This window comes from Salvelinus sp. IW2-2015, linkage group LG17 (genome assembly GCF_002910315.2).
Source record: "Salvelinus sp. IW2-2015 linkage group LG17, ASM291031v2, whole genome shotgun sequence".
NCBI lineage: Eukaryota > Metazoa > Chordata > Actinopteri > Salmoniformes > Salmonidae > Salvelinus > Salvelinus sp. IW2-2015.
Window position 1 is genome coordinate 16,968,498 of NC_036857.1, and position 25,723 is coordinate 16,994,220.

At 42.0% G+C, this 25,723-nt stretch overlaps 1 protein-coding gene across 1 annotated transcript in view; it reads left to right on the plus strand.

Moving 5' to 3' along the window:
• Positions 1-25,723, plus strand: part of LOC111976553 (E3 ubiquitin-protein ligase MIB2-like) — an 84,301-nt gene that overhangs the window by 35,952 nt on the left and 22,626 nt on the right. Inside the window, 12 exon segments of the mRNA XM_024005475.2 lie at positions 15,766-15,880; positions 17,968-18,098; positions 18,100-18,152; positions 19,605-19,747; positions 20,109-20,216; positions 20,911-21,015; positions 22,260-22,422; positions 23,366-23,467; positions 23,470-23,498; positions 23,693-23,759; positions 23,762-23,840; positions 24,530-24,686. Coding sequence (XP_023861243.2) covers positions 15,766-15,880; positions 17,968-18,098; positions 18,100-18,152; positions 19,605-19,747; positions 20,109-20,216; positions 20,911-21,015; positions 22,260-22,422; positions 23,366-23,467; positions 23,470-23,498; positions 23,693-23,759; positions 23,762-23,840; positions 24,530-24,686 — 1,252 coding nt within the window.

Sequence of the window (25,723 nt, forward strand, 5' to 3'; positions counted from 1 at the left end):
CCACACTTTGGAAGTATGCTTGGGAGTCATTGTCCATTTGAAGGACCCATTTGGCGAACCAGCTGTTAACTTCCTGACTGATTATCTTGAGATGATTGCTTCAATATATCCACATAATTTCTCCCGCTCATGAGTTGCCATCTATTTTGTGAAGTGCACCAGTCCCCCTGCAGAAAGCACCCCCACATGTGATACGGATTATGATGCTGCGCAGAAACCATCTAGCGAGATGTGACTTCACGGGTTGACGTTTGGTGTGGGTTCCTTTCGCTTGCAAGCCTCCCCCTTTTTCCTCCAAATTACGACTGTGCAATGTAATGGTCAAACGTTCTATTTTTGTTTCATCAGACCGAGAGTGTCAAATTTGTCCCCATGTGCAGTTGCCAAACGTTAGTCTGGCGATTTTTGGGCATGTTTTGAGCAGTGGCTTCCTTCCTGTTCCCTTGTACGCGGCGGCCTTTCCAGGTTTGTCGTATAGGACTCGTATTTACGGTGTGATATAGATACTTCTTTGTACTTGTTCCTCCAGCATTCTACACAGAAGTCTTTGCTAGTTTGTTCGACTGGGATTGATTTGCGCACACTTATTGCACCACAAAGTAACGTTCATGTGCGTCTAGGAGACATGCAGTCGCTCCTTCTTGCAGCGTAAATGACGAGCTCTGTGTCCCATGGTGTTTATACTTGCGGTACTACTCTTTGTCAGATAAGTGGTACTCTCAGGCGTTTTGGATTGTCTCCCAAAGTAGATACCAGCAACTTGTGGAGGTCTGCAATTTTGTTTCGAGGTCGTGGCTGATTACTTTGATTTCCCATGAGTCAAAGCATAGAAGACACGTGAGATTAAGGGGTATGCCTGAATACACCACAGGTATCAGCCTCCAATTGATTCAAATGATGTCAATTTAGCCTTTCAGCAAGCATCTTTAAAGCATGATTGCCCTATTACCCTCTCTTTCCTTCTCTTTTCCCTGGACATTTTCCAAGCTGATTAAAGTAACAGTCAACTTTGGTATGTAAACTTTTGACCACTGAATTTGGATCAGTGAAGGAAAAAAGTATTTGAATCCCCTGCTGAGTTTGTATGTTTGCGCACTGACAAAGAATGCTCAGTCTATAATTTTAATGGTAGGTTTATTTGGAACAGTGAATTACAGAATAACAAACAAAAAAAATCCCAGAAAAATGCATGTCAACAATGATTATAATTGGGTTGATAGCATTTTTAATGAGGAAATAAGTATTTGACCCCCTCCTCAATCAGAAAAGATTTCTGGCTCCCAGGTGTCTATTTATACAGGTAACGAGCGGAGTTAGGACGCACACTCTGAAAGGGAGTGCGTCTAAATCTCAGCTTGTTACACTGATTAAAAGACACTGTCCACAGACAGCAATCATTAATCCAATTCAGATTCCAAACTTCTCCACCATGGCCAAGGACCAAAGAGCTCCAAGGATGTCAGGAGAAGATGATAGACCTTACACAAGGCTGGAAATGGGCTACAAGACCATCGCCAAGCAGTGTTGGGAGAAGATGACAACAGTTGATGCGATTATTCGCAAATGGGAAGAAACACAAAAGAACTGGTCAATTCCCTCGGCCTGGGCTTCCATGCAAGATTCACCTCGTGGAGGTTGCAATGATCATGACGAGCGGTGAGGAATCAGCCAGACACTACATGGGAGGATCTTGTCAATGATCGTCAGGCAGTCACCAAGAAAACAATTGGTACACCGACTACGCCTGAAGGACTGAAAATCCTTGCCACAGCCCGCAAGGTGGCAACTCACAAGAAACGTCTGAACCTCTGTGTGATTGCCAACAAGGGTTTGCCACAAGTACTAAGCCATGTTTTTGCGGGGGTCAAATATCTTATTTCCCTTCATTAAAATGCAAGATGCAATTATATAACATTTGTGAATGCATTTTTCTGGATTTTTTTGTTTATTCTGTTCTCACTGTTCAACTAAACCTTACCATTAAAAATTAGTAGACTGTCATTTCTTTGTAGTGGGCAAACGTACAAAATCAGCAGGGATCAATCTTTCCCCCCTCACTGTAAAGTGAAATAATCTGTCTGTAAACAATTGTTTGGAAAAAATTACTGTGTCGTGCCCAATTAGTAGATGTTCCCAACCAACTTGCAAAACTATAGGTTGTTTACAAGAAATTTGCTGGAGTGGTGAAAAAACAAGTTTTAATGACTCCTGTCAGTATGTAAACTTCCGACTTCAACTATATATATATAGTATGGGGATACACCATCCCGCTTTGCAGGAGTTTGCTGCGAAGAGACAGAATCATTAGTAATTTGTTTGGTAATGTCCACATTGTAGCTTGTTTTTGTCGCAGGTGTTCAGGAATGGCTGAGATTGCAATTTACCTGAGCTTATACTCTGTAAATTGCACTGCTGGGTGATTTGAAATGTTTATAGTCAATCGATCAATAATATAATACTTTTAGAGAAAAAATCTTATTTACAACTGTACGAAACTATGAGAATAGAAAGGTTCAGAACTTGCTGTGAAATGAAATCAAACTGGATGTTGTTAGAATAGATGGGAAGGTTTGAGTGGAGCTGAAAGGGGAGACTAAAAACAAACAAGATAACTAATTAAAAATATACGGTTGGTCCGTAATCGTTTATAGGTTTCAGACTTTTGTCTGAACAGCACAGTTTAAAAGTATTTGCAACTAGAAATCAAAACACTTGAGATTGGTCTGCAGACATAGATGGGAGGGTTGAGGGTAGCTGACAGAGGGGGATCAAATGAAAAAAAGTGAACTATTGTCAATGCATTGTGTCTGTAAATGATATATAGTTATGACTAAGCTGGAAAGTTAGAAGCCTAAGGGTTGTTGTCCATTGATTTACTCCAATTAGGGGAAGGTCTTAGAATTTTAGGGGAACATATACGGAACAATTAAAACATGGATGACCTGAGCTTCAATTATGGATGTCGATAGGAAATGTCTGACATTACTTACAGTAAATAGGTGGTTTTGTTTTATTGTTTTTTTTATAAATGTGCAAAAATGTCTAAACCTGTTTTTCCTTTGTCATTATGGGCTATGTATGTAGATTGATGAATGAAAACGAACTGTAAATTAATTTTTGATAAGGCGTACGTAACAAATGTGGAAAAGGAAGGGTCTGAATACTTTCCAAATGCACAATGATCTAATGTATTGTGTGTATATCATTTGTTGATTTTAGGTATTGGTCTCATTCTTTGTGCTCAAGCAAGGTTCCTCAGCTCATGTTTACTTACCATCGCAGAGCAAGGGCATCTCTGTCCATCTCCATTTCTCTTCATGACTCAAGCAGGAGACAGGCAATACAGCTCCTGTTTTAGAATCGGCTGTTATTAGAAATTATGCCAAGTTGTAACTGCAGGGATTCATCTGCATTTTGGCATCCAATTTAAAACAAATTGTCTACCTCAGAGTCATAAGGCTTCAATTAATGTAGCGAAAGCAAGAGAGGAGAAGAGAGAAGGAGATGAGAAGGGGGAGAGATCAGCATTTCTCGTCATCTGTCATCAGTCAACTCTTCCATTTGCTGTACTTTGAACTAATTTCTGGACTGGCTTCTGTCTTAACCTCCTTCAACCTCGCTCGTGACTTTCTCGCTCTTCTCGTCTTTCCCCTTTTCTCTGTCTCAGGTGTGCGCCACTCCAACATCATTCTGCGACAGATGCAAGAGCATGGCATCATGGGATGCGGCTGGAAAGTGCAAGTGTGCTTTGACTACGACTTGTGCACGCGAGTGGCTACATGAAAAACAAACACACCTGGGCCACGCATTTGAGCGCTATGAGACAGCCACATTCCCAACCGTTGAGTACCCATGCCCCCCCCCCCCCCCCCCACAAAACTCTCCATTCTTCGAAACCCTATCTCCAGATTCACGTTGGGCTTGATTTTGTATTAAATTCAGCTTCAAAATACAGTGTGTGATTTGCTTGAAATTGATTACAATTGTATTTACTTTTACAAATAATTAACTTGTGGCCAGATTAATTGAAAGGAACCGTAATCTAATTTGTCCCTGTGTCCCCGACTCCCTAAGTTGATTCCCATTGTCTGCTCTGCCCGCCTTCTTAATTAAGTGATCGATGCCAGGAGATTGCCGATTTTGAGGATATTTTGGCAATGGCTGTCGTCGAGGCCGGAAACCGTGCCAATATCATCCTCCAACAATGGACTTCGAGCGGATTATCACTTTTAACAGTTGTTGAAAAAATATTTTCTTTCCCCCCCTTTTTTCCTCTCTCCTCATCCAGTCTTCTGTATCAGTTCACAGGAAAGCGATGTGGAACCGATACAGGCACTGTCTGAATGTCTCAGACTGGTGTGACAGTTCCCTTTACATATTGGGTGATACTCATGCACACTGAATTTAAAATGGGGCACAGAATGCTTCTACTTAGTCCACCCAGTGAAGAGCCAGCTCAAACCCACTGTATTCCTTTGTGTGCCGGTGGGTGAGTTGTGTTTCTGGGCTTCACTGGTGATTCTCATTCATTGTAAGCTATAATACACTTAGTATTACACAGCACGGGCTTGATCATCTGGCCAGAGCCTAAAACTCAATGGTGAGAACGACACTTAGCAAATATGTTCCATTGATGCCAAAAGCAGAAATACTGTTGTCCAATAGTTACAGTAATTCCTTATGTGAACCGTATTCCTCTTATCTGTGTCGGCAACACATTTTCATCGCGATAATTAGTTTCCTTCAAAAATGAGTGAAGCCTTGGGGATCATGCGAAAGACATTAGGTGAAGATAGAGGAACTGTGTCAGAGAACAAGCTTACCAACCCTTCAATGGCTGTATGCCCCTGCTGCTTCAGGTTTAGGGCTATTCAATTAATGGTTGTTCATGTTCTTTAGGTTAGAGTAGCTGAACTCTGAAAAGTTCAGTCTTTCATCTTGAAAAAAAAAAAAAACAATGAAGCAGTTTGGATGTAGGAACCCCCGTTTACATTTAACGAGGAGAATAGATCAAATGTATTGACCACTGGACGGCCAGCTCTCATTTCTGTACCAGGGATTCAAGTAGCTGCAACTAAAACAGTCGCATTTGCAAACTGTTTTGCTTGGCAGTGCAAACACACATTTTATTTGTCGCAAGACGGTGCCAGCAAACATTTTTTTTACACTGTCATGTTCGTTCCTTTCGGATCACCAATTTGCTCTCTTTATGATGTTTTATATTTCAACAGTAATTGCATTGACCAAACAATTAACCCAACTTTATGAAGCGTAGATGATCGACTCTACAGGGGAGGCGATCATCCCCATTCAGTGGCCAGTTGAAAGAAATATTGCATAATGCTACTTTTTAACCGTAGGCTTATTATTGAAGCAACTCAATGAAGAACGGACAGGTGGTAGGCAAGATGTTCGCAATTATGAGGCAAGAAATGGGTATGCCAAACCATGGTATTTAAAAAGTTATTTAAGTTCTTGGTGAATATTTGCGTGATGTACATTCAGTCATCATGGATGCGTACTTTTGAAAATCATAACATTTCCTCTTGGTTTATTTGATCTTTTGAAAAAGTGTCATTTGAAGTTATGTTAGCTGATTTGAAAGTCATCTACTGCTCCGAATATATTATTCATGTTTTCATCTGATCGTTTTAATGAGAGATGAGCACTTTCAATTTGTTTCCTGCCGTTTCAATTGACGGGGTGTTTTTTTGTAGGCATATTACACAAATATTACAATCTTGGTACCTTGGAAAATACATTAAAGTGCTTGAAAATTTCCTTGAATTTGACCCTGTTAAAGCTACTTGCTCAAGCTGTAAATGAAAGGTAATATTTCTTAAACTATGAAAGCATTAATTTGCTTTACTGTCAGCTCTTGACCCGGGCCAGTATTGGTTTCATTCGATGCCAGTAGCTTTTCAGTGGCATTGGACCGGGTCGACACTGGCAAATTTACCTGAATGTCCGGCCCTGATGTGTGCAGTGGCGTTTAGGGCCTATTTAATGGCTACCACTTTTGGTGTAGCTGTTAGCGATGCTAATGTAAACAGTTTTCAGGCAGATTGAAAGGTATTTTAAAGGTAACTACCAAAGGTAGCCTATGTCTACCATGGCATAATCATTAATTATTTGCATCAATCCAGTGACCATTTTCTGGGTTGAAAATTCATCACAAGTGTAGCTATAGAAACATGCTGGCCAAACACGAACTGTATGGCTGGTGCACACCTGAATTAAAAGGCGTAACTACAAAACAACAAAAATATTGGTTTTAGAGCATTTTATGGACTTCGAACATCCTTGTTGAGAGTGAAAACCTGTAAAAACTGGGGAAATATATATTTTTTTGTGGTATCGTTTTGGTATCATGCTTCGTTTTTCCAAGTCTTGCCCTCTGCAGGATTTCGCAGGAAAAGACACATGGCACTTTGAAATTTGGCAATAACAATACATTTAGACTTTATCTTAACAGTCTCTTTTCTTGCTGTCACAGTAAATATATCAAATCAATGTAAAGAACACAAGGGACATGCTCATTTTAAAAAGGATTGGCAACAATAGTAGTGCCACCAGTTGCTTAGAAGGTAGTGCCCTGAACCCTATGTGTACAGTACAACAGTGAGTTCCAAACCAGGGGTACTAGACCTCTATCCACAGGGCAGTACTTGAGAATACTATGAGACCAGAGGGCCTACTGTAAAAGCACATGAGGAACTTCTGGGGGCAGAGCAAAATTCAGCTTGGTTTGTACAATAACCACAAATTTTTGGGAACTCTGGCAGTACAATATCAGTCTGACAGGAGTACTTCCTTCCCCTCTCACTTCGACTCCCACCTTCAGTTTCTCTACGTAATTGATTAAACATTGGCAGTATGCTGTTTGCTCAGCAACGTCCTTCATTAGAAGAGAGCCCTTCAGACACCTCAGGAGGATGGCTCTGCTGTTCCTGGAGACTTCATGCAAGAACAGCTGCCAGGCTTTCTATAGTGCGAAATGCAGGATCATCCACTCACTTGATCGAGTAAGATAACATTTAGTAGATTCAAGTGACAGGATGCTTGCCATTTACTCATTCTGCTTATTGTGGATAATGTGATTTGATTAATGTGTTTGGTTTTTAAATGTTCAAAGGTTGTTTGATTTTAAACTAAGTAATTACTTTGCGTTTTCAATAAAGGAGATGGGCTACATCTGGAGTGAAAACAGTTATAGGTCGCAAATTTATTACTTAACTCTTTATTTTGAAACAAGTAGTTAAGTCTGACTTTGAAGGCCTGAAAGCTGTCCAGAGAGTAAACATCAAGGCAATGTTTTATTTATCTGGCCTTTTGAAAACCACTAGTGGGACACGCAGTGTGTCCCATATCCATTGTCTCTATTGGTTCTTTTGTTATTTGCAGCGTTGTTTACACACACTCAACCCCAGTGTAGGACTTACGGCTAGCTACCTGATGGACTGCAAAAACTACCTTTTTTAAAATTTATTTTATCCTCTACTTGATACAAGTTAAGGAGATTGATACATATGCTGGTGTTTGGTGATGGGATAGTAGTAAACACACAGACACCACGGCTGCACTTGTGGTGGAAATAAAAAGCTATTCTTTAGTTAGTTCACTATGATGAAATTACTCCCACTACCACACACAAACATTCTCTATATTAACAAACAGTAACCAGCAGGTAAAGGAAATGCAGGATATATCTCAGTAGTTGAGTCCTGTACATGAATGATAATGGAGGTTTTGAAATGGGGATTTGGCCCAAAATGGCTGATGGTAACACACGTTTCAGTGTGTCGTTGTCATTGCGGGAATTGTGATACGAAGTGGTCTTTTGGAGGATCTCTGTTCCACTCAATTACTACACGTTGATTAATCTGACCCATCTCTCTGACCCATCTCTCTTGAGCCATCTCTCTGAGCCATACTCTCTGAGTCCATCTCTCATGAGCCATCTTCTCGGAGCCCATCTTCTTGAAATCTCTCTTGAGACATTCTCTCTGAGACTCTCTTCTGAACATCTCTCTGAGACATCTCTCTGAGACATCTCTCTGAGACATCTCTCTGAGACATCTTTAGTTAATGGGAGTATTTAGTCAAGTGGAATGAAAGAAGTGTGACTCAGCTGAAGTCAGTGGCCTAGCGTGATGTGATGGACCCTTTAGGGACATTCTGGCCTTGCTAGAGAGGATACAGTAACGTGAATCGAAGGAGAGGCAGACGTGACGAGAAAAACCACTGATAAAGAGGGGCTCTTACGCCAACCCCTCATCCCGACAGAACTTCAATTAAGATGAAATCTACTTAATGTGTTACCGCCATTACCACTGAGGATTTGGAGAAACTATCTCCACGGGGACCAGTTTTATCTTCTTGGGTAACTGAGATGAGGAGAAATGGATGATTACAAAAGAGCCGATTGATTGGTCTTTCTCAGTTCTGTTTAGGGCCTCGCTACTTAGTCCTAATTCAGGACACTTATGCCTTTTGTAGTTCACACAAGCTCATGTGGTAGAGCAGAGTCTATTAGAGAACCCACTGACGTCTGTAATTAGTTTATTTGAACTATGAAATCCCATTGGCGTGTTTTTGATTCGCTAGATTGGTGCTCAAGCAGGAGGCTGAGTCGGTTTCGTCTCCTTTGACCAAATAATGCCATATGCACGAATAATATAGCAGTCATTTATATTTCTACACCCTCATCATCCAAACTCATCCATACTTCATTAGATAACGCCATTACGGCATTTTAGCATACTTACACATACAACATTCCATCTTTACTGTACAAGATTACGAAACATTGCACTCGTCCGTCTGCAATAGCATATGCGTATAGGTTTCATTTATGAATCAAACAGTTTATTGATCAGCCTGGTCTCCATAGTAAATCGGGACACTCCAGTTCGTTTTGATTGTCGTTTGTATGGTTATAACAGACGAGGTTAATTAAGGCAAAAAACAAAAGGAGGAGTGGTTGGTCGGGTGTATGTATAACCGCGAACGTGTATTAGCAACAATTTAGCTAACCCATTCCCCTAACCTTAACCCCTAGCTAACGTTTTATCCAGCTAGGAACGTTGCAACCTAGCCACCATAGCTAACGTTAGCCACACAAATTGGGAATCGTAAACATATCATACGTTTAGCATTCGTAACATATTGTAAGTTGTTCAAGTTGTAATGCGTGCATTTCAGAAGTATTCAGACCCCTTCAGTTTTTCCACATTTTGTTTACGTACAGCCTTATTCTAGAATACAGGAGTAGTCAAGGTTAGGGGAAATGGTGAATACAATTAGTCAAAAGTTTAATTCCAACCAGTTGATCAACAATTCTGTTTAGATGTACTTTTGATGTCATTTTCATTACACACAGTGAAGATACATTCAACAGAACATTGACTGTTTGCTGCTCCAAGACCCAGCTCTAAGCAAAGGTGAAAAACATAATTATTGAAAGTAACGCCGCAACCCCTCGTTCTTCTTCTGCTTGTTATGCATGGGGCAAAACACAACAGAGCCCTCTATACAGAGCCTTCTAGGAAAGTACTCACAGCCCTTGACTTTTTCCCACATTTTGTTGTGTTTACAGCCTGAATTAAATGAATTCAATTGAGATTTCTGTTCCACTGGCCTTACACGTAATTACCCCATAATGTAAGTGGAATTATGTTTTAAATTGTTTTTACAAATTAATTAAAAGCTGAAATTGTCTTGGTCAAATAAGTATTCAACCCTTTTGTTATGGCAAGCGCGTAAATAAGTTGCAGATGTGAAAGTTTGCTTAACAAGTTCACATAATAAGGTGCTATGGAGCTTCACTCTGTGTGCAATATAGTGTTTAAAATTATTTTTGAATGACTACCTCATCTCTGTACCCCACACGTAAGGTTCCCTCAGTCGAGCAGTGAATTTCAAACACTGATCTCAACCACACAAGACCAGTGAGTATTCAGTGGAATGTTCCTGAGTGGCTAACAGTTTTGACTTAAATCTACCTTGAACATCTATAGCAAGACCTGGAAATGGTTGTTAGCAATGATCAACAACAATTGACAGAAGCTTGGAGAATTTGAAAAGATAAATGTGCAAATGTGGTGCAACCAGGTGTTGGAAAAGCTTTTAGAGATTTAACCAGAAAGATCACAAGCTATAATCGCTGCCACAAGGGTGATTCTACAAAGGTATGACTCAGGGTCGGTCGTGAATACTCTAAGGATAAAATTAGTATTTCTGTTATTTAATCTTTCACATATATGTGCCAAGATTTCAAAAACATGTTTTCCCTTTTTCATTATGGAGTTATTTAATCAAGTAAAGTCAAATTGTATTTTTGTCACATGCGCCGAATACAACAGGTGTAGACCTTACAGTGAAATACTTACTTACAAGCCCTTAACCAAACAATACAGTTTTAAGAATATACAAAACAAAAGTAAAGATAAAATAACAAATAATTAAAGAGCAGCAGTAAATAACAAAGCAGGCTATATACAGGGGGTACCCGTACAGAGTACAATGTGTGGGGGCATTTGTTGTCAGGTAATATGTACATGTAGGTAGAATCAATTTGAATTCAGGCTGAAACACATTAAAATGTGAATATGTCAGGGAGTATGGAATACTTTCTTGAGTGAGTGAGTGAGTCCTCGATGATGTCATTCCAAAGCACTAACAGTCTGTCTCGCGTTCATAAGACCTGGTCCGTCTTAAGAAAAAAATGCAGCATTCAATCTGTCCCAAACTGAATATTGGGGGAGCCAAGAAGTTGGCTGGCTTCCATGATGGATGCTTTATTTTATGATAATTTGTGATGAGGGATTGGATCTGGGCTCAGCAGACAGCTAATGGGATTCATTTAATGTCAGAGACCGAGAGAGTAGCCGAGCAGGTGGCTCAGCTGAGGGCTTTAAAGCAGAGAGAGAGCCACTGTTAGGCACAACACTGCCATGGGGTCGGGGGGTTCTTATCGAGTAGTTACAGGCCTTTGCATTGCCAGAGTTTTGCTGTATTGTAATTAAACCACTTAATAATGGGATTAGGCATGTTAGCAGAAATGTCATGTAAATTCTAATCAAGCAAGGGAGAAAAGACCTTCCAATTTCTTCAAACAATCAACCTTTAATATCGATTATTATTGCAATAATGGATCTGGTCACGACACCCATAGGTGATCATTGAGAGCCCAATAATACAGAAAACGCAAGAGGTTTATATAGAAACCCCAAAACTGGCTTAGTCATGGTGGTTCCACCCCTCCCCAGCAGATCGGGGCATCATAAGCTACTGTGGTTTCTTCTTTGCTTATGCCTTGTGCCAAGTTACTCAGAAGCAAAGATGATTGGAACAATACAGGTCTATTTTTGTTCCTCAAGTTTATCTCTATCCCATGTCCTTAAACATCGCCAGACCAGCTGCGGTGAGTGAACGTGGAAGAGAGAACCAATCCCTGAGGCGGGGGAAGTGGTGAAACTTTTCTTTAGTTTCAACCCTCCATATGTGCACAGCAATATGCCGCCTTTTTCCTTTAAGCAGAGAGCTCTTTACGATCACTAAGCTCCTATACTAAGCTCCTATTATGAAGCTACAGATAATTATATAGCGTACATCTAATAGATCCTGCAAATACATGTTTTTTCCCTCACAAGTCTCACGTTCCTCCTCATTGAAGTGTGTTATAAGGTAATTAATAGTGGCTGAGTGTGAATACAGATTTGGGGAAAAGGTGGATGTGCTGTGATTTTACGTTAATACAGGTGTTCATTACTATGATGTTGTGCCCAGTCTGTGATCATCTGGAATGAGGCTGGGTCATCTGGATACTCTCTAATAATGTAGTCACATGGTGAATGTGTGTTAGAGTGTTTTGTCACGTGTGCCCTGTGTGTCGTGTGTGTGTGTGTGTGTGTGTGTGTGTGTGATAATAACAAGTGTTCACAATGAATGTTTGGTCACCGTTGTTCATGGTAAGTGGTGTGTATCGTCTTGCCGTGTTTTGTGTACGTTATTGCGTGTTGACGGTGTCCCTGTGCAGCATATGGGTGTCCATATGTTTTACTGAGGGGGGGTGGAAACGCGACAACAACTTGCTCGCGGTTGGTAATCGTCTCCCGCACACAGCACACACACACAGTGCAGGGCCCTGTCAAGTAGGCTCAGTTTAATCCTTATCCTGCATATCTGGCAATTCAGCACCTCTCTACCTCCTACTGGTCATGTTTCAGCTCACCACATCCTCTATCTCAGAGAGACGTTGGTCAGGCAGGATTAGACGTCCAGGTCCTTTTAAAGAGCGCTCGCTCTCGCTCTTCTCATAGTTATAAGTGTTTAACAGCGACAACACCAACAACAGTAAATGTCAAATAGTTGCTGTCTTCACTAATGCCATCTGTACCATTCAGGCATCATTATATTTACTCTTACTAGATCTGTTTTGGATAGTTCTGCCCACCCCCCCACCCTTTAAATATTTGCCCAATGGTATCTAGACCCATAATTCCTTAAAGTGGTGTTTTTAATCTGGCTAAAATCTATTGTTTTAAAGCAGCCCATTAACAACCCTCCACCCTAATCTACAACTCAGGAAATCCTGCTGTATAAGCAGCATTGTTTTTCAGGTCTTATCCCCACGCGATCATCATCCTTTGCATGAATTTTTCTGAAAATCATGTTGCGTACCAACCCTTTCACCGCCTGGGGGCCGTACACAGTAAACACAGTGTCTACAGCAAAGGCCTACAGTTGAAGTCGGAAGTTTACATACACCTTAGCCAAATACATTTAAACTCAGTTTTTCACAATTCCTGACATTTAATCTAGTAAAAATTCCCTGTCTTAGGTCTGTTAGGATCACCACTTTATTTTAAGAATGTGGAAACGGCAGAATAATAGAGTGATTTATTTCAGCTTTTATTTCTTTCATCAACATTCCAGTGGGGTCAGAAGTTTACATACACTCAATTAGTATTTGGTAGAATTGCCTTTAAATTGTTTAACTTGGGTCAAACATTTCGGGTAGCCTTTCCAAGCTCCCACAATAAGTTGTGAATTTTGGCCCATTCCCCCTGACAGAGCTGGTGTAACTGAGATCAGGTGTAGGCCTGCCTGCTCGCACACGGCTTTTTCAGTTCTGCCACAAATTTCCTATATGATTAAGGTAAGGGCTTTGTGATGGCCACTCCAATACCTTGACTTGTAGTTCTTAACCATTTTGGCCACAACTTTGGAAGGATGCTTGGGGGTTCATTGTCCCATTTGGAAGACCCATTTGCAACCAAGCTTTAACTTCCTGACTGATGTCTTAAGATGTTGCTTCATATATTCCACATAATTTCCTCCCTCATTGATCGCATCTATTTTGTGCAGTGCACCAGTCCCTCCTGCAGGCAAAGCACCCACACATGATGATGCTTGCCACCCCCGTGGTTCACGGGTTGGGATGGTGTTCTTCGACTTGCAAGCCTCCCTTTTTCCTCCAACAATTACGATGGTCATTATGGCCAAAACAGTTCTAATTTTTGTTTCATCAGACCAGAGGACATTTGTCCCATGTGCAGTTGCTTTACTGTAGTCTGGCCATTTTTATGGGCGTTTTGAAGCAGTGGGCTTCTTCCTTGCTGAGCGCCTTTTCAGGTTATGTCGATATAGGACTCGTTTTACTGTGGATATAGATTACTTTCTGTTATGTGTTTCCTCCAGCATCTTCACAAGGTCTTTTGCTGTTGTTCTGGAATTGATTTGCATTTTTGCACAAAGTCGTTCATCTTAGGTAGGACCAGACATGCGTTCTCCCTTCTTGAGCAGTATGACAGCTGCGTGGTCCCATGGTGTTGTATACTTGCGTACTATTGTTTGTACAGATGAAACGTGGGTACCTTCATGCGTTTTGGAAATTGCTCCAAGGATGAACCAGATTGTGGGAGGTCCGCAATTTTGTTCTGAGGTCTTGGCTGATTTCTTTTGATTTTCCCATGATGTCAAGCCAAAGAGACACTGACTGTTGACGGTTTGGCCCTTAGAATAGCATCCACCAGGTACAGCCTCCAATGACTCAAATTTGATGTTCAATGTGCGCTTTCAGAAGCGTCTAAAGACAAATTTCTTCTGGAATTTTCCAAGCTGTTTAAAGGCACAGTCAACTTAGTGTATGTACACTTCTGACCCATTGGAATTGTGATACAGTGAATATAAGTGAAATAATCTGTCTGTAAACAATTGTTAGAAAAATTACTTGTGTCATGCAAAAGGTAGATTGCCAAAACTATAGTTTGTTAACAAGAAATTTGTGGAGTGGTTGAAAAACGAGTTTTAATGACTCCAACCTAAGTGTATGTAAACTTCAGACTTCAACTGTATAAATGTACATCCGTATGCTCACAGGACCATTTGGCACAGAAAGCTTAATAAGGGCCATATGTTATCTCCGTGGTGACGCAGATGTATTTTTGTAACACGCACTCTCTTAGCTGTGCTGTCTGACATTGTGCTTCCTGATTGCGCTGCTGTCTAGGGATTAGTCCTCAAATCTCTGATTTTAGGCACATGCCACCTCACCTCCCCATTGTCCGTGGCCACACAGCCCACACCAGGATTTACTGTCAGTCTACAGTAAGCCTCCAAGAAGCAAAGGTGCCACCGGCTTCTTCTTCTAAGGCCAACGTGCCTCACAATCTGACCTGATTAGTTTGGAAGATAACCAGGGCTAGCTTCGTTTTTTCCCCCACGTTTGCGTTGATGGACACCACTCGCAGCCGAAGGGAGAGTGACGCGTAGGCGTAGCAAAGCCTCTCTTCATCCCAGAGGAAGACCACCCACGGGAGGATTGTTTTACTTTGATTATAGTGGATTGAGAGAAATTCAAGTCAAGTTTCCAGTCTTTCCCCAAGCTTCATGGCAGAATGAAACCTCAATGCTGACCTCGCAGAGAAAGTATGGCAAATGGGAATAGGCAGTTAATTTGCCCCTTTGAAATCTGACCAAATCTTTACCATAAGGTACGGCTCCTCCTAGACCCCTCCCCCCTTCTGATTTCTGAGGAATTTAGTATAACTGCCTGCTTGAACCTGTCAAACGGGTCTGGGTTTTTGGCAGCCATATTCTGCTTAGTCTTGTGGTTGTGATGACATTGATGTCCCCTGTTGAGTAATTTAAGGGTTTTGCAGCATGTTTTTTCAGTTTAGGACGCCTCTCAGCCCTCAGCGAAGCTGAACGACCCATCAAAAATAAAGACCTCTCCTTAATTTGGATGAGCAATCGAGCGCATGTATGCCATCTCCCCTTGGCAAGCATCCACCACAGAATAGACTCCCCTTTGTCTCCCCARCTCCCTTACTGATTCAAGTGTCTTCTGAGTGTGTCTCAGTAACATTGTTGCCCCAACATTGTTGTATCTTATAACCCTCTCTGACTTTTAGGCTTGTGTCTGTGACATAGCGTGTCTCTAAGCCAGAGAGCTGTTACATCTGGGCTGTTTGCCTGTGCCACTTAGTTGGACTATAATGTAGGCCAGACTGGTTGGCTTACTTATTCGAGATAGCTGTACGTTTTAAAGGGTTTTAGCTTGGGTTTTTCTGGTGGCCGATAAGAGAAGCATTTCGAACAAGCTTCTGTCAGTCAGTGGTTATGTTTCTGAAACTGCACAATGTCATTTGGACAGAACATTCTGGATACACTCCATGATGTTGTATCACAAGTCATAATGCTATCTTCTTGCCATAGTGTTTCATTGAGAATGTGGTTTGTACTTTTTGCCTTTCACAGAGTGTGCTTGGCCCCGAGGCAGAATCTCCCACGGATCATCCTCAAAGGAATCTTTCAAGGGGTGAAAGTGGTACGCGGACCTGACTGGGACTGGGGAAACCAAGACGGTGAGGGAGTGAGCGGAGCAATCCATCCATACCGACCAGGGCCTCTTGTTTACCAGTGTGCCAATGTTGTTGTTTCAACTGTTTCACCATGACCCCTTAACCTCATTCCATTATACTCTAATGTTCTCTAATTACCCTGCAAAGTGACAGTGTGAACTGGTGTGTTTGTGCTTCAAGATTCTTTCCCAACCCAAAAGTGTCTCATTGAGTCTGTTTAACAGATGTTTCTTAACGATCAGGTTTATTTTTKCTTTCGTACCGTTTTCCCTCTAGTGTAGTGGAATATACCAAGAAGTCACATGAATTCTAATTATAGAATGTGCTGCAACTCCGGGGAGGAAAAAAATGTCTTTGGGGTTATTAAGTTCATTTTGGGACATGGGTTTTGTGGCTACTGTGCTGTTGGGTTTCTGTGGGTTCGCATAACATTTCGAATCAAGAGTCAAGAGAATTTGTCTCTCAATGGCAAATTATTAGGAAAGAAACAGATTTTCCATACAAGTACTAAATTAACTCTTTGCAGGATCTCCGAAAGTTTGATAATTGTTCCTTTCAATTTCAAAACCCTTGAATATCATTGCCTCTAGGGCTGGAGAAAGCTGTCATTAGCTCTTTGTATTACCTCATGTGGGGTCAGCACCGGGAATGGCATTGGGTCCTCTCTGTGCTAAAGCACTGGCGAATGAGTCAAAATGTCCTATGGTGTCTTCGAAGGTGAACTGGGGTCTAAGTCATCATCAGTCTTTAAGCAGCATGCGGTAAGTGCATAGGGACATTCTGGGTATGCTTAGAAGAGAGGCTGTCCCTTACCCGAGTCCTGTCCTGTACTGAGAGTCTGTGTAATCCTTGATATAACTGTTAACCTGCATAAACTAGGCTATACAATGTCAGGTTCTCTAAGTTTGTGGTGGAAACTGAATGTAGTATTTGATATCATTTGACCTTGATGCAAGTCAGTATGTAATAAAGTAGATGCGTAATGCCGTGGTAGTAAATCAATGTATTTTATTGTATTGTATCTTGTGTCCGGTACAGTAGTTGAGAATGTGAGGGGTGCTAGCCCCAGCCTCTAAGTGTGCTTTGTTTTGTGTTCTTCTTTGTTTGATCTCTCACTTCTAACCAGAGTCAAAGGGATGATTGGAGAAACCTTGTTTAGATTATCCATTTAGATTGGTCTTTGAAAACCTTTTCAGCATCCAGAGCACAGATTGGAGTCATGATCCTACTTGTTGTTTCTTACTTTCAGTATGTGATGTTGAATTAGCAAAGTTTATAATTGACAAGATTCCTGTACCAGAGTATGGTCTTTGTGCTGTGCGTTCCCACAATAAGGTTGAACATGTGGATGTGAAACACTGATGGGTACCATCTCCTGTTTTAACATTGGGTGTGTTTGTAAATTCACCCTGGCTATCTACTCCGATTTCAGAGCACTCTCGTCAGTGAGCACAGAATAACTGATTAATTTATTAACTCGCAACACCCATTGAATATGACCGGTGTCAGTAAATGTCAGCAAAAAATAGAACTAAATTGTTGCCTTCAGCACAGTTACAGTCACCAACGCTCTAACATAAAAACGGCCGTAACCGCTCTGCTAGGACCAGTAAAATGGTCAGAGTGAGCTGTTCTTCTCATTTGTGTCTGGAATAAGTTTAGGGCAAGCTAGCGCAATTTAGCCAGTAGCTTGGGGTTGCTTTACTGCGTTTGAGGTCAAAAACGCTCGGATCAATCCTACTCCTCTGCGAGTGTCCAGTGTGCGCTCTGAAATGTCAGAGAGCGAAACACTCTAGAATTACTAACGGACAGTCTGACAACCTCTGAATTTACAAACCACCCAAAGTGCACTCTGATCGCAGTCCAATCCAAAATGCATTTAGAACATTCCTCTTGTGTCTTTGTTAAAGGGGTAATGTCCTGCCTGTGCACAGAATCAAACTACATAAAACTAATCACCTTTTCCATTGTGCTTGATATATTCACCCTAACTATGTTCTCATTTTCCTCACTTTTTTCCCCAATAAGCCTATTTTACTTGCTCCTTCGGTTTGTCTCTTCTCTCATACTCCTACACGTGTTGCGTTGCAGGAGAGAGGGTAAGGTTGGAAAGGTGGTGGACATCCGTGGCTGGGACACAGAGTCTGGTCGCAGTGTGGCCAGTGTCACCTGGTCCAATGGCACCACCAACGTCTACCGATTGGGTCACAAGGGCAAGGTAGACCTCAAACGTGTCGGAAGTCCAGGGAGGCTTCTACTACAAAGACCACCTACCAAAGCTGTGTATGAACCAAGGGGGATATATTTTAAGTTTCTACCTGTTGTTAAGGAAGCATGCTTGTTTTCGTAATTCATCAAATTGTATACACTACCGATCAAAAGTTAGAACACCTACTCATTCAAGGGTTTTTCTTTATTTCATTTTTTTTTTCTACATTGTAGAACAGGTGTGCCTTCTTAAAAGTACATTTTTTTAAACATTTCTTTCCTTCTTAATGTGTTTGAGACAATCTGTTGTGACAAGATAGGGCTATCTTCTGTATAACCCCCCTATCTGGTAAATACCAAGTCCATATTATGGCAAGAACAGCTCAAATAAGCAAAGAGAAACGACAGTCCATCATTACTTTAAGACATGAAGGTCAGTCAATACGGAACATTTCTAGAACTTTGAACATTTCAAGTGCAGTCGCAAAATCATAAGCGCTATGATGAAACTGGCTCTCATGAGGACCGCCACAGGGATGGAAGACCCAGAGTTACCTCTGCTGCAGAGGATACGGTCATTAGAGTTACCAGCCTCAGAAATTGGAGCCCAAATAAATGCTTCACAGAGTTCAAGTAACAGACACATCTCAACATCAACTGTTCAGAGGAGACTGGGTGAATCAGGCCTTCATGGTCGAATTGCTGTAAAGAAACTACTACTAAATTAACCAATAAGAAGAAGAGACTTGCTTGGGCCAAGAAACACAAGATTTTTGGTTCCAACCGCCATGTCTTTGTGAGATGCGGTGTGGGTGAACGGATGATCTCCGCATGTGTATTTCCCACCGTAAAGCATGGAGGAGGAGGTGTTATGGTGTGGGGGTGCTTTGCTGGTGACACTGTCTGTGATTTATTTAGAATTCAAGGCACACTTAACCAGCATGGCTACCACAGCATTCTGCAGCGATATGCCATCCCATCTGGTTTGTGCTTAGTGGGATTATCAAATGTTTTTCAACACGACAATGACCCAACACACCCCCAGGCTGTGTAAGGGCTATTTTACCAAGAAGGAGAGTGYTGGAGTGCTGCATTAGATGACCTGGCCTTCAGGAAAAGCAGCCAACAAGTGCTCAGCATATGTGGGAACTCCTTCAAGACTGTTGGAAAAGCATTCCAGGTGAAGCTGATTGAGAGAATGCCAAGAGTGTGCAAAGCTGTCATCAAGGAAAAGAGTAGCAATTTGAAGAATCTAAAATCTAAAATACATTTAGATTTGTTTTACACTTGTTTTGGTTACTACATGATTCCATGTGTGTTATTTCATAGTTTTGATGTCTTCACTATTATTCTACAATGTAGAAAATAGTAAAAATAAAGAAAAACACTTGAATGAGTACGTGTTCAAAAACTTTTGACCGGTAGTGTATGTATCCTACAGATCAATATGAAAGCACTGCAGTAGAGTATGTTGTCACGTGTGTGTGTGTGTGTGTGTGTTTTTATCTATGGTTTGTGTGTACACAGGTGAGCACGCAGAACTGCAGAGGCAGGAGAGTGCAGAAGGCCACACCTTCAACCAGGGGGACAAGGTGAAGTGTCTCCTGGAAGTAGACATCCTCAGACAGATGCAAGAGGGCCACGGAGGGTGGAACCCCAAAATGGCAGAGGTACTAAACTAAACTCCCTCCAAGTCAATTGGTGGAATTTCTCTGACATAATCTTATCAAAAGAGTCTTACCTCATTCCAAGCTTTCTCCAGTCGTAGAACTACTTTGAAGTGTATGCCACGTTGTCACTGCATGTGCTATGTTAGGCAAGTACTGGTTCAAATTCTGAGTACCGTATCCCCATTTTGAACCTTTGAACCCAGGTTTATGTAACGTTGCCGGCGTGAATGGTCTCTGGTGTGCAATAGAACAAAATCAACAAGCACGTATTACTTTCAAATCAATGGAGCCAGCGAAATGACAATGCCAAGGCCGGCCACAATCGGCAACTGCAAATCAAATCTGATTTGTGTGTTTACAGTACATCTGCAAAATCGGGACGGTACACAGAATCACTGACCGGGGAGATGTCAGAGTCCAGTACAGCAACAACATCCGCTGGACTTTCCACCCAGGTGCCCTGACCAAGGTACTCTAGCTCTACCAGTGAGAAATGAATACAGGCTCACAGCATGGTCTTATACTGTAGGTTAGCATTAGCTAGCGATGTGATGCTAATCAAATCAAATTGTATTGGTCACACACACATATTTAGCAGATGTTATAGTGGGTGTAGCAAAATGCTTGTGTTTCTAGCTCCAACAGTGCAGTAGTATCTAACAATTTACAACAATACACACAAATCTAAAAGTAAAAGTATGAATTAAGAAATATATAAATATTAGGACGAGCTATGTCGGAGTGGCATTGACTAAAATACAATCATAGAATACATTATGTACATATGAAATGAGTAAATCAGTATGTAAACATTATTAAAGTGACTAGTGTTCCATTATTAAAATGGCCAGTGATTCCATGTCTAAGGTGCAGGGTTGAGTAACCGGGTGTTAGCCGGCTAGTGATGGCTATTTAACAGTCTGATGGCCTTGAGATAGAAGCTGTTTTTCAGTCTGTCGGACCCAGCTTTGATGCACCTGTACTGACCTCACCTTCTGGATGGCAGCGGGGTGAACAGGCCGTGGCTCGGGTGGTTGATGTCCTTGATGATCTTTTTGGCCTTCCTGTGACATCAGGTGCTGTAGGTGTCCTGGATGCTGACAGATTAGCATTAGCATCACATCGCTAACAATTTGCTGTCTTCTTCCCCTTTCTTGCCGTAGGTCAACACGTTTGGTGTGGGCGAGCTGGTGCGAGTACTGGAAGACATAGACAGTGTAAAGAGGCTACAGGCTGGCCACGGAGAATGGACAGACAGCATGACACCAGTACGTTGACATAAGCTGAGGCTAACTATCTGTAGCCTGACGCTAACTTCCTGTAGCCTAACTGAGTGGGGAGAGGGAAACTGAAAACTAGCTGTTATTGGCAGAGAAGTTTCGAACTCCCTTTCTTATTAAGGCATCAGCATGCTTCAGTTAAGCAGGAACCTAGCCGAACTCGGCTAGCCTGAACCGAACGAGTGTGCTCGCATACTCCCTTAAAAGACCTCTTCACTTGAAAAAAGCGGCAATAGTTACTGTTTGTCCATTTTGAGATGCCATAGCCAGAATACACTTCCTCAAAATAGTCAGAATTAATCTAAGATAACTCAAGAAATCTCATAAATGTTGACGTTTTTGCCGAAGAGATCTTAGTCAATCTTAGCAATTTTACATCTAAGATGTTTGGGGCAGTATTTCTTTATGAAGAAATGTTCATGAAAACGAATTATCTCTTGTTGAATGACAACAAAGACTTTTATTGAAGAATCTTTACTGTTGACTTGGGGCATAGACTTCTGCTTCGAACTTAGGCTTGCCTCCAGAAAAAATTGTCATTACCCTCACCGATGTCCAAAACGAACAAAAACGTCACAAAATGTCGTCATAATATATGCACAAACTCTACCGAACTGTTTCGGCTGGGAAGCATGCAGATGCCTTTAGTCTATTAACTAATTTACCGCCTGGTGTATCTTATCATCCCAACAAAACAGGCTAACATTTCAGCCGGTCTTTTCAAACAGCTCTTACACTAAAAGGGCATTATCATTTTCACAATTTCACAGTATTTTTCCAACCTCATAGTGTGGAGATATATAGTATAAAACACAGGAAAGCTAGTTTTTCACTTCACTGGGCCTTTAAGGCTTCTGCGAAAACAAAGTATCTTATTTACCTATAAATAAAAGCCCTGAGAATTTCCCTGAGTGGCATGGGTAACTGAAAAGAGTGCATTTGAGATGGCAAGATGAATCATGGTTTGATGGAGGTTCTTTGAAACGCTCCTTCTCTCATTCATGGCCAGTGATAAGTGTTTATACCTAAAATCTTGTCATATCAATGGTCGTGATGGAAAGGAGACAAAGTGAGGAAAGTGTAAAGGGAAAGAATCCATAGGCCTGCTTACCTATCTGGTGTCCTAACACTGTCAATACCACTGTCTTTTCACTCTCCTCCTTCTCTGCTCTGCCCTCCCGCCCTTCTTCCTCCTCCTGTTTTTTACACCCCCTCCTTTCTCCTCCGATCAGGCCCTGGGGCAGATGGGCAAGGTGCTGAAGGTGTACGCAGATGGGGACCTGCGCGTGGCCTTCGGCGGCCAGACGTGGACCTTTAACCCGGCGTGCCTCTCAGCCCAAACCACGGAGGTGGATGCCAACCTCATGACTGCTGAAAACCCCAATGAATCCGGAAGTAAGGACTACTTAGACCTCGCAAAAAGGAGGAAGTGGGCCTCTTATCCAACAGTCTTCCAGCGACCTCTGCTTTTTGTCCTTCCTTCGCCTTATTCCCCCTCTCCACCCCTCCCTCTTCTTCCAGCACTCTTGCTGCAAGCCATGCATGCACTACTGGCCAAGGACTGTGACAGTGGCTGTCTTGCATAGACAGCCAATCATAACTCTGTTTCTCCTGGTCACTGTCTCCGCATGCATGGCCAACGGGTTTCATTTGCATGTCTCTGAAATGTCTGGTTTCTCTCTCCGTATCATGTCCATGCATGTTGTAAATAAGAATTTGTTCTTAACTGACTTTCCTAGTTAAATAAAGGTCAAATAAAAATAAAACAAATGTTGGAGGGAAGCTCCACAGGCCTCATCAGCATATGTGCCTCTACTGCTCCTCATGTGTGTATATGAATGTGTGCTTCTCCTACCAGTCTTGAGTGCCCTGACTCAATCCCCCCTCTTTCTATGTCTGTCATATTCATAATGATGGCACAGAGAGTGGGGACGAGAGGCTCATAATGCTGGGTTAGGGTGCACGAGGACATTTTGACCCATTCCAATGATTGTACTTTGACTTGACTTTACAAACCGTCTTGGTAACTCTGTGTGTATGTATGTGCTCTCTGGGTTTAGAGGGGCCTGGAGGGCAACGCAGCACAAACTGTTTCCCACGCTCTCGAATCCATCACTAACATGTCACACACACTCTCTTCTTTCTCCTTCCTTTGCTCCTCTACATTGTCTTCTTTCACTGTCCCTCTCCCCTTTTTTTCTTTGGCCTCTATTCCCGATCTTCTCTCCATCTCTCTCTTCTTTCTTTCTTTCTTTCTTTCTTTCTTTCTTTCTTTCTTTCTTTCTTTCTTTCTTTCTTTCTTTCTTTCTTTCTTTCTCCCTCTCTCTTATCTCCAGACACACAGTCATTTCAGTCCTGGAAAAGGCTGCTGTTCAGTCTACAGAGCAGGACAACCCCAGCCGGCTGGTCATCGAGGCGGCGCATGGCAGTGCCAGCAAGTCAGAGAGCTAGTGCAGAAATACCCTGACAAGGTGCGCTCACTCCCACACGCAGTGTGTGTGTGTGTGTGTGTGTGTGTGTGTGTGTGTGTGTGTGTGTGTGTGTGTGTGTGTGTGGTGTGTGTGTGGTGTGTGTATCATCTCTAGTGATTGTGTTGTTACATCTCTTAATGTGATTGGTGTGTGTTACATCTCTTAATGTGATTGTGTGTGTTACATCTCTCCAGGTGGATATAAAGAACCAGGGCAAGACGGCGCTGCAGGTGGCAGCCCACCAGGGCCACATGGAGGTGGTCTGGCTCTGCTGCAGGCCAACAGCTCCATCAAGGTGAAGGATGAGGATGGAGACACCGCCCTGCACTACACAGCCTTTGGGTGAGAGGAGCACAACACAGACACACGGGCCATCTGAAGGTGGCCGTTAACCCTGTATTCACATTGTAAGCAAACAAGTTATGGGGAGGGGTTATCTGGATTTAATTGGATTGTGACTTGTCCATTTCTCCAGCTGGGGTGCATTGGGTTCAGTAAAATCACTCCCACACACACACAGAAACAGACACAGACAGGCATTACTTTTGTCCCTAATCCTCCACACGACAGAGAACAGGATTAGATAGGCAGCTTTAGATTCCATCTATGAGAAAATGAGCCACGATGGGATTTACAAGTTCCCTTGGGCTTGGCTTCCAGTCGTTTACATGTAGTGTTACATGGCAGTAAACAAGCATCAGCTTTGGATGGATCTGTTTATGAGCCTCGTGCTGTGGGTTTGTTATTCAGGCCTGCGTGTTTTAGTGGCACTCTCCATTTTCAATTCAGTCCAATCCAGTGAGGCTTTATTGTTTGTGGAACTCATTGGTAAATATTGGCCAAAGCTGAAATTTGTTATCAGAATGAGTAAAAAATATTTAAAAAACACAACAATTATATGAAAATGCATCAGGTAATGCATATTGAAATTAATATGCTAACTAGATATGAAAAATTTATTATGCTTAGGCCTAAGTGTGTGTGTGTGTGTGTGTGTGTGTGTGTGTGTGTGTGTGTGTGTGTGTGTGCAGGAATCAGGCGGAGATTGCGCGGCTGCTGCTGAGCAAAGGGGCCAATGTGAACCTACTGAACAACTCCATGTGCACGGCGCTGCACATAGCCGTCAACAAGGGCTTCACCGACGTGGTGCGCGTGCTGTCAGAACACTTGGCCGACATCAACCTGCAGGTCAGTACCGACTAATAAGATTTACATTACCTGTGCCTGAAATGGCATCCTTTTCCCGATATAATTCACTACTTTTGTTCGTGCTTTCACCTGTCATGCTCACTGCCCATACATACAAACACACACGTTCACGCACAAACACACTCTCACAAGTCTCTCGAAATAAACAACATAGAGAGTGCAATGGCAGACAGATTTATTTTACCTAGGCAAAAACAGAATTTTACCGCAGATCCTTTTTACCTTCTGCTATGGAGCTTTTTAACAAACACTTTACACTACTGTTCAATAGTTTGGGGTCACTTAGAAATGTCCTTGTTTTTTAAAGAAAAGCAAATTTTTTGGTCCATTAAAATAACATCAAATTGATCAGAAATACAGTGTAGACATTGTTAATGTTGTTAATGACTATTGTAGCTGGAAACGGCGGATTTTTWATGGAATATCTACATAGGCGCACAGAGGCCCATTATCAGCAACCATCACTCCTCTATTCCAATGGCACGTTGTGTTAGCTAATCCAAGTTTATCACTTTAAAAGGCGAATTGATCATTAGAAAACCCTTTTGCAATTATGTTAGCACAGCTGAAAACTGTTGTTAGTGATGGTTGCTGATAATGGGCCTCTGTACGCTGTTGGATTCTGGGTAAACTTTGAACATTACTACACTAGAGACATGATAGATCAGAAGTAATACTATAGTATCTGCGGGGTGATAGAGCATGGTTGTTACATCAGAAGTTAATGGTTATCTGTAGGAGACAGATGGCTTTGGAATGTGCTGGGTGGACGGGAAGAAGGAGTGCTATAGGTGTGCTCACGGGAGTGCTATAGGTGATACGGGTGGAGAGTTTTGGATTAGACATCAAGGGGGTTGAGGTCAGGTCACCATAAGGGAGACAGAACGGTTTATTACTCTATCACTTCGTCTTCCTGTCAGACCATAAAACCTAAGGATTGGAGAGAAGGAGTGTCTAAATTGGAGTGGTGGAAATGTGATGTCTGAATGCAGCTGTATCAACCCTTTGGGAAGAAT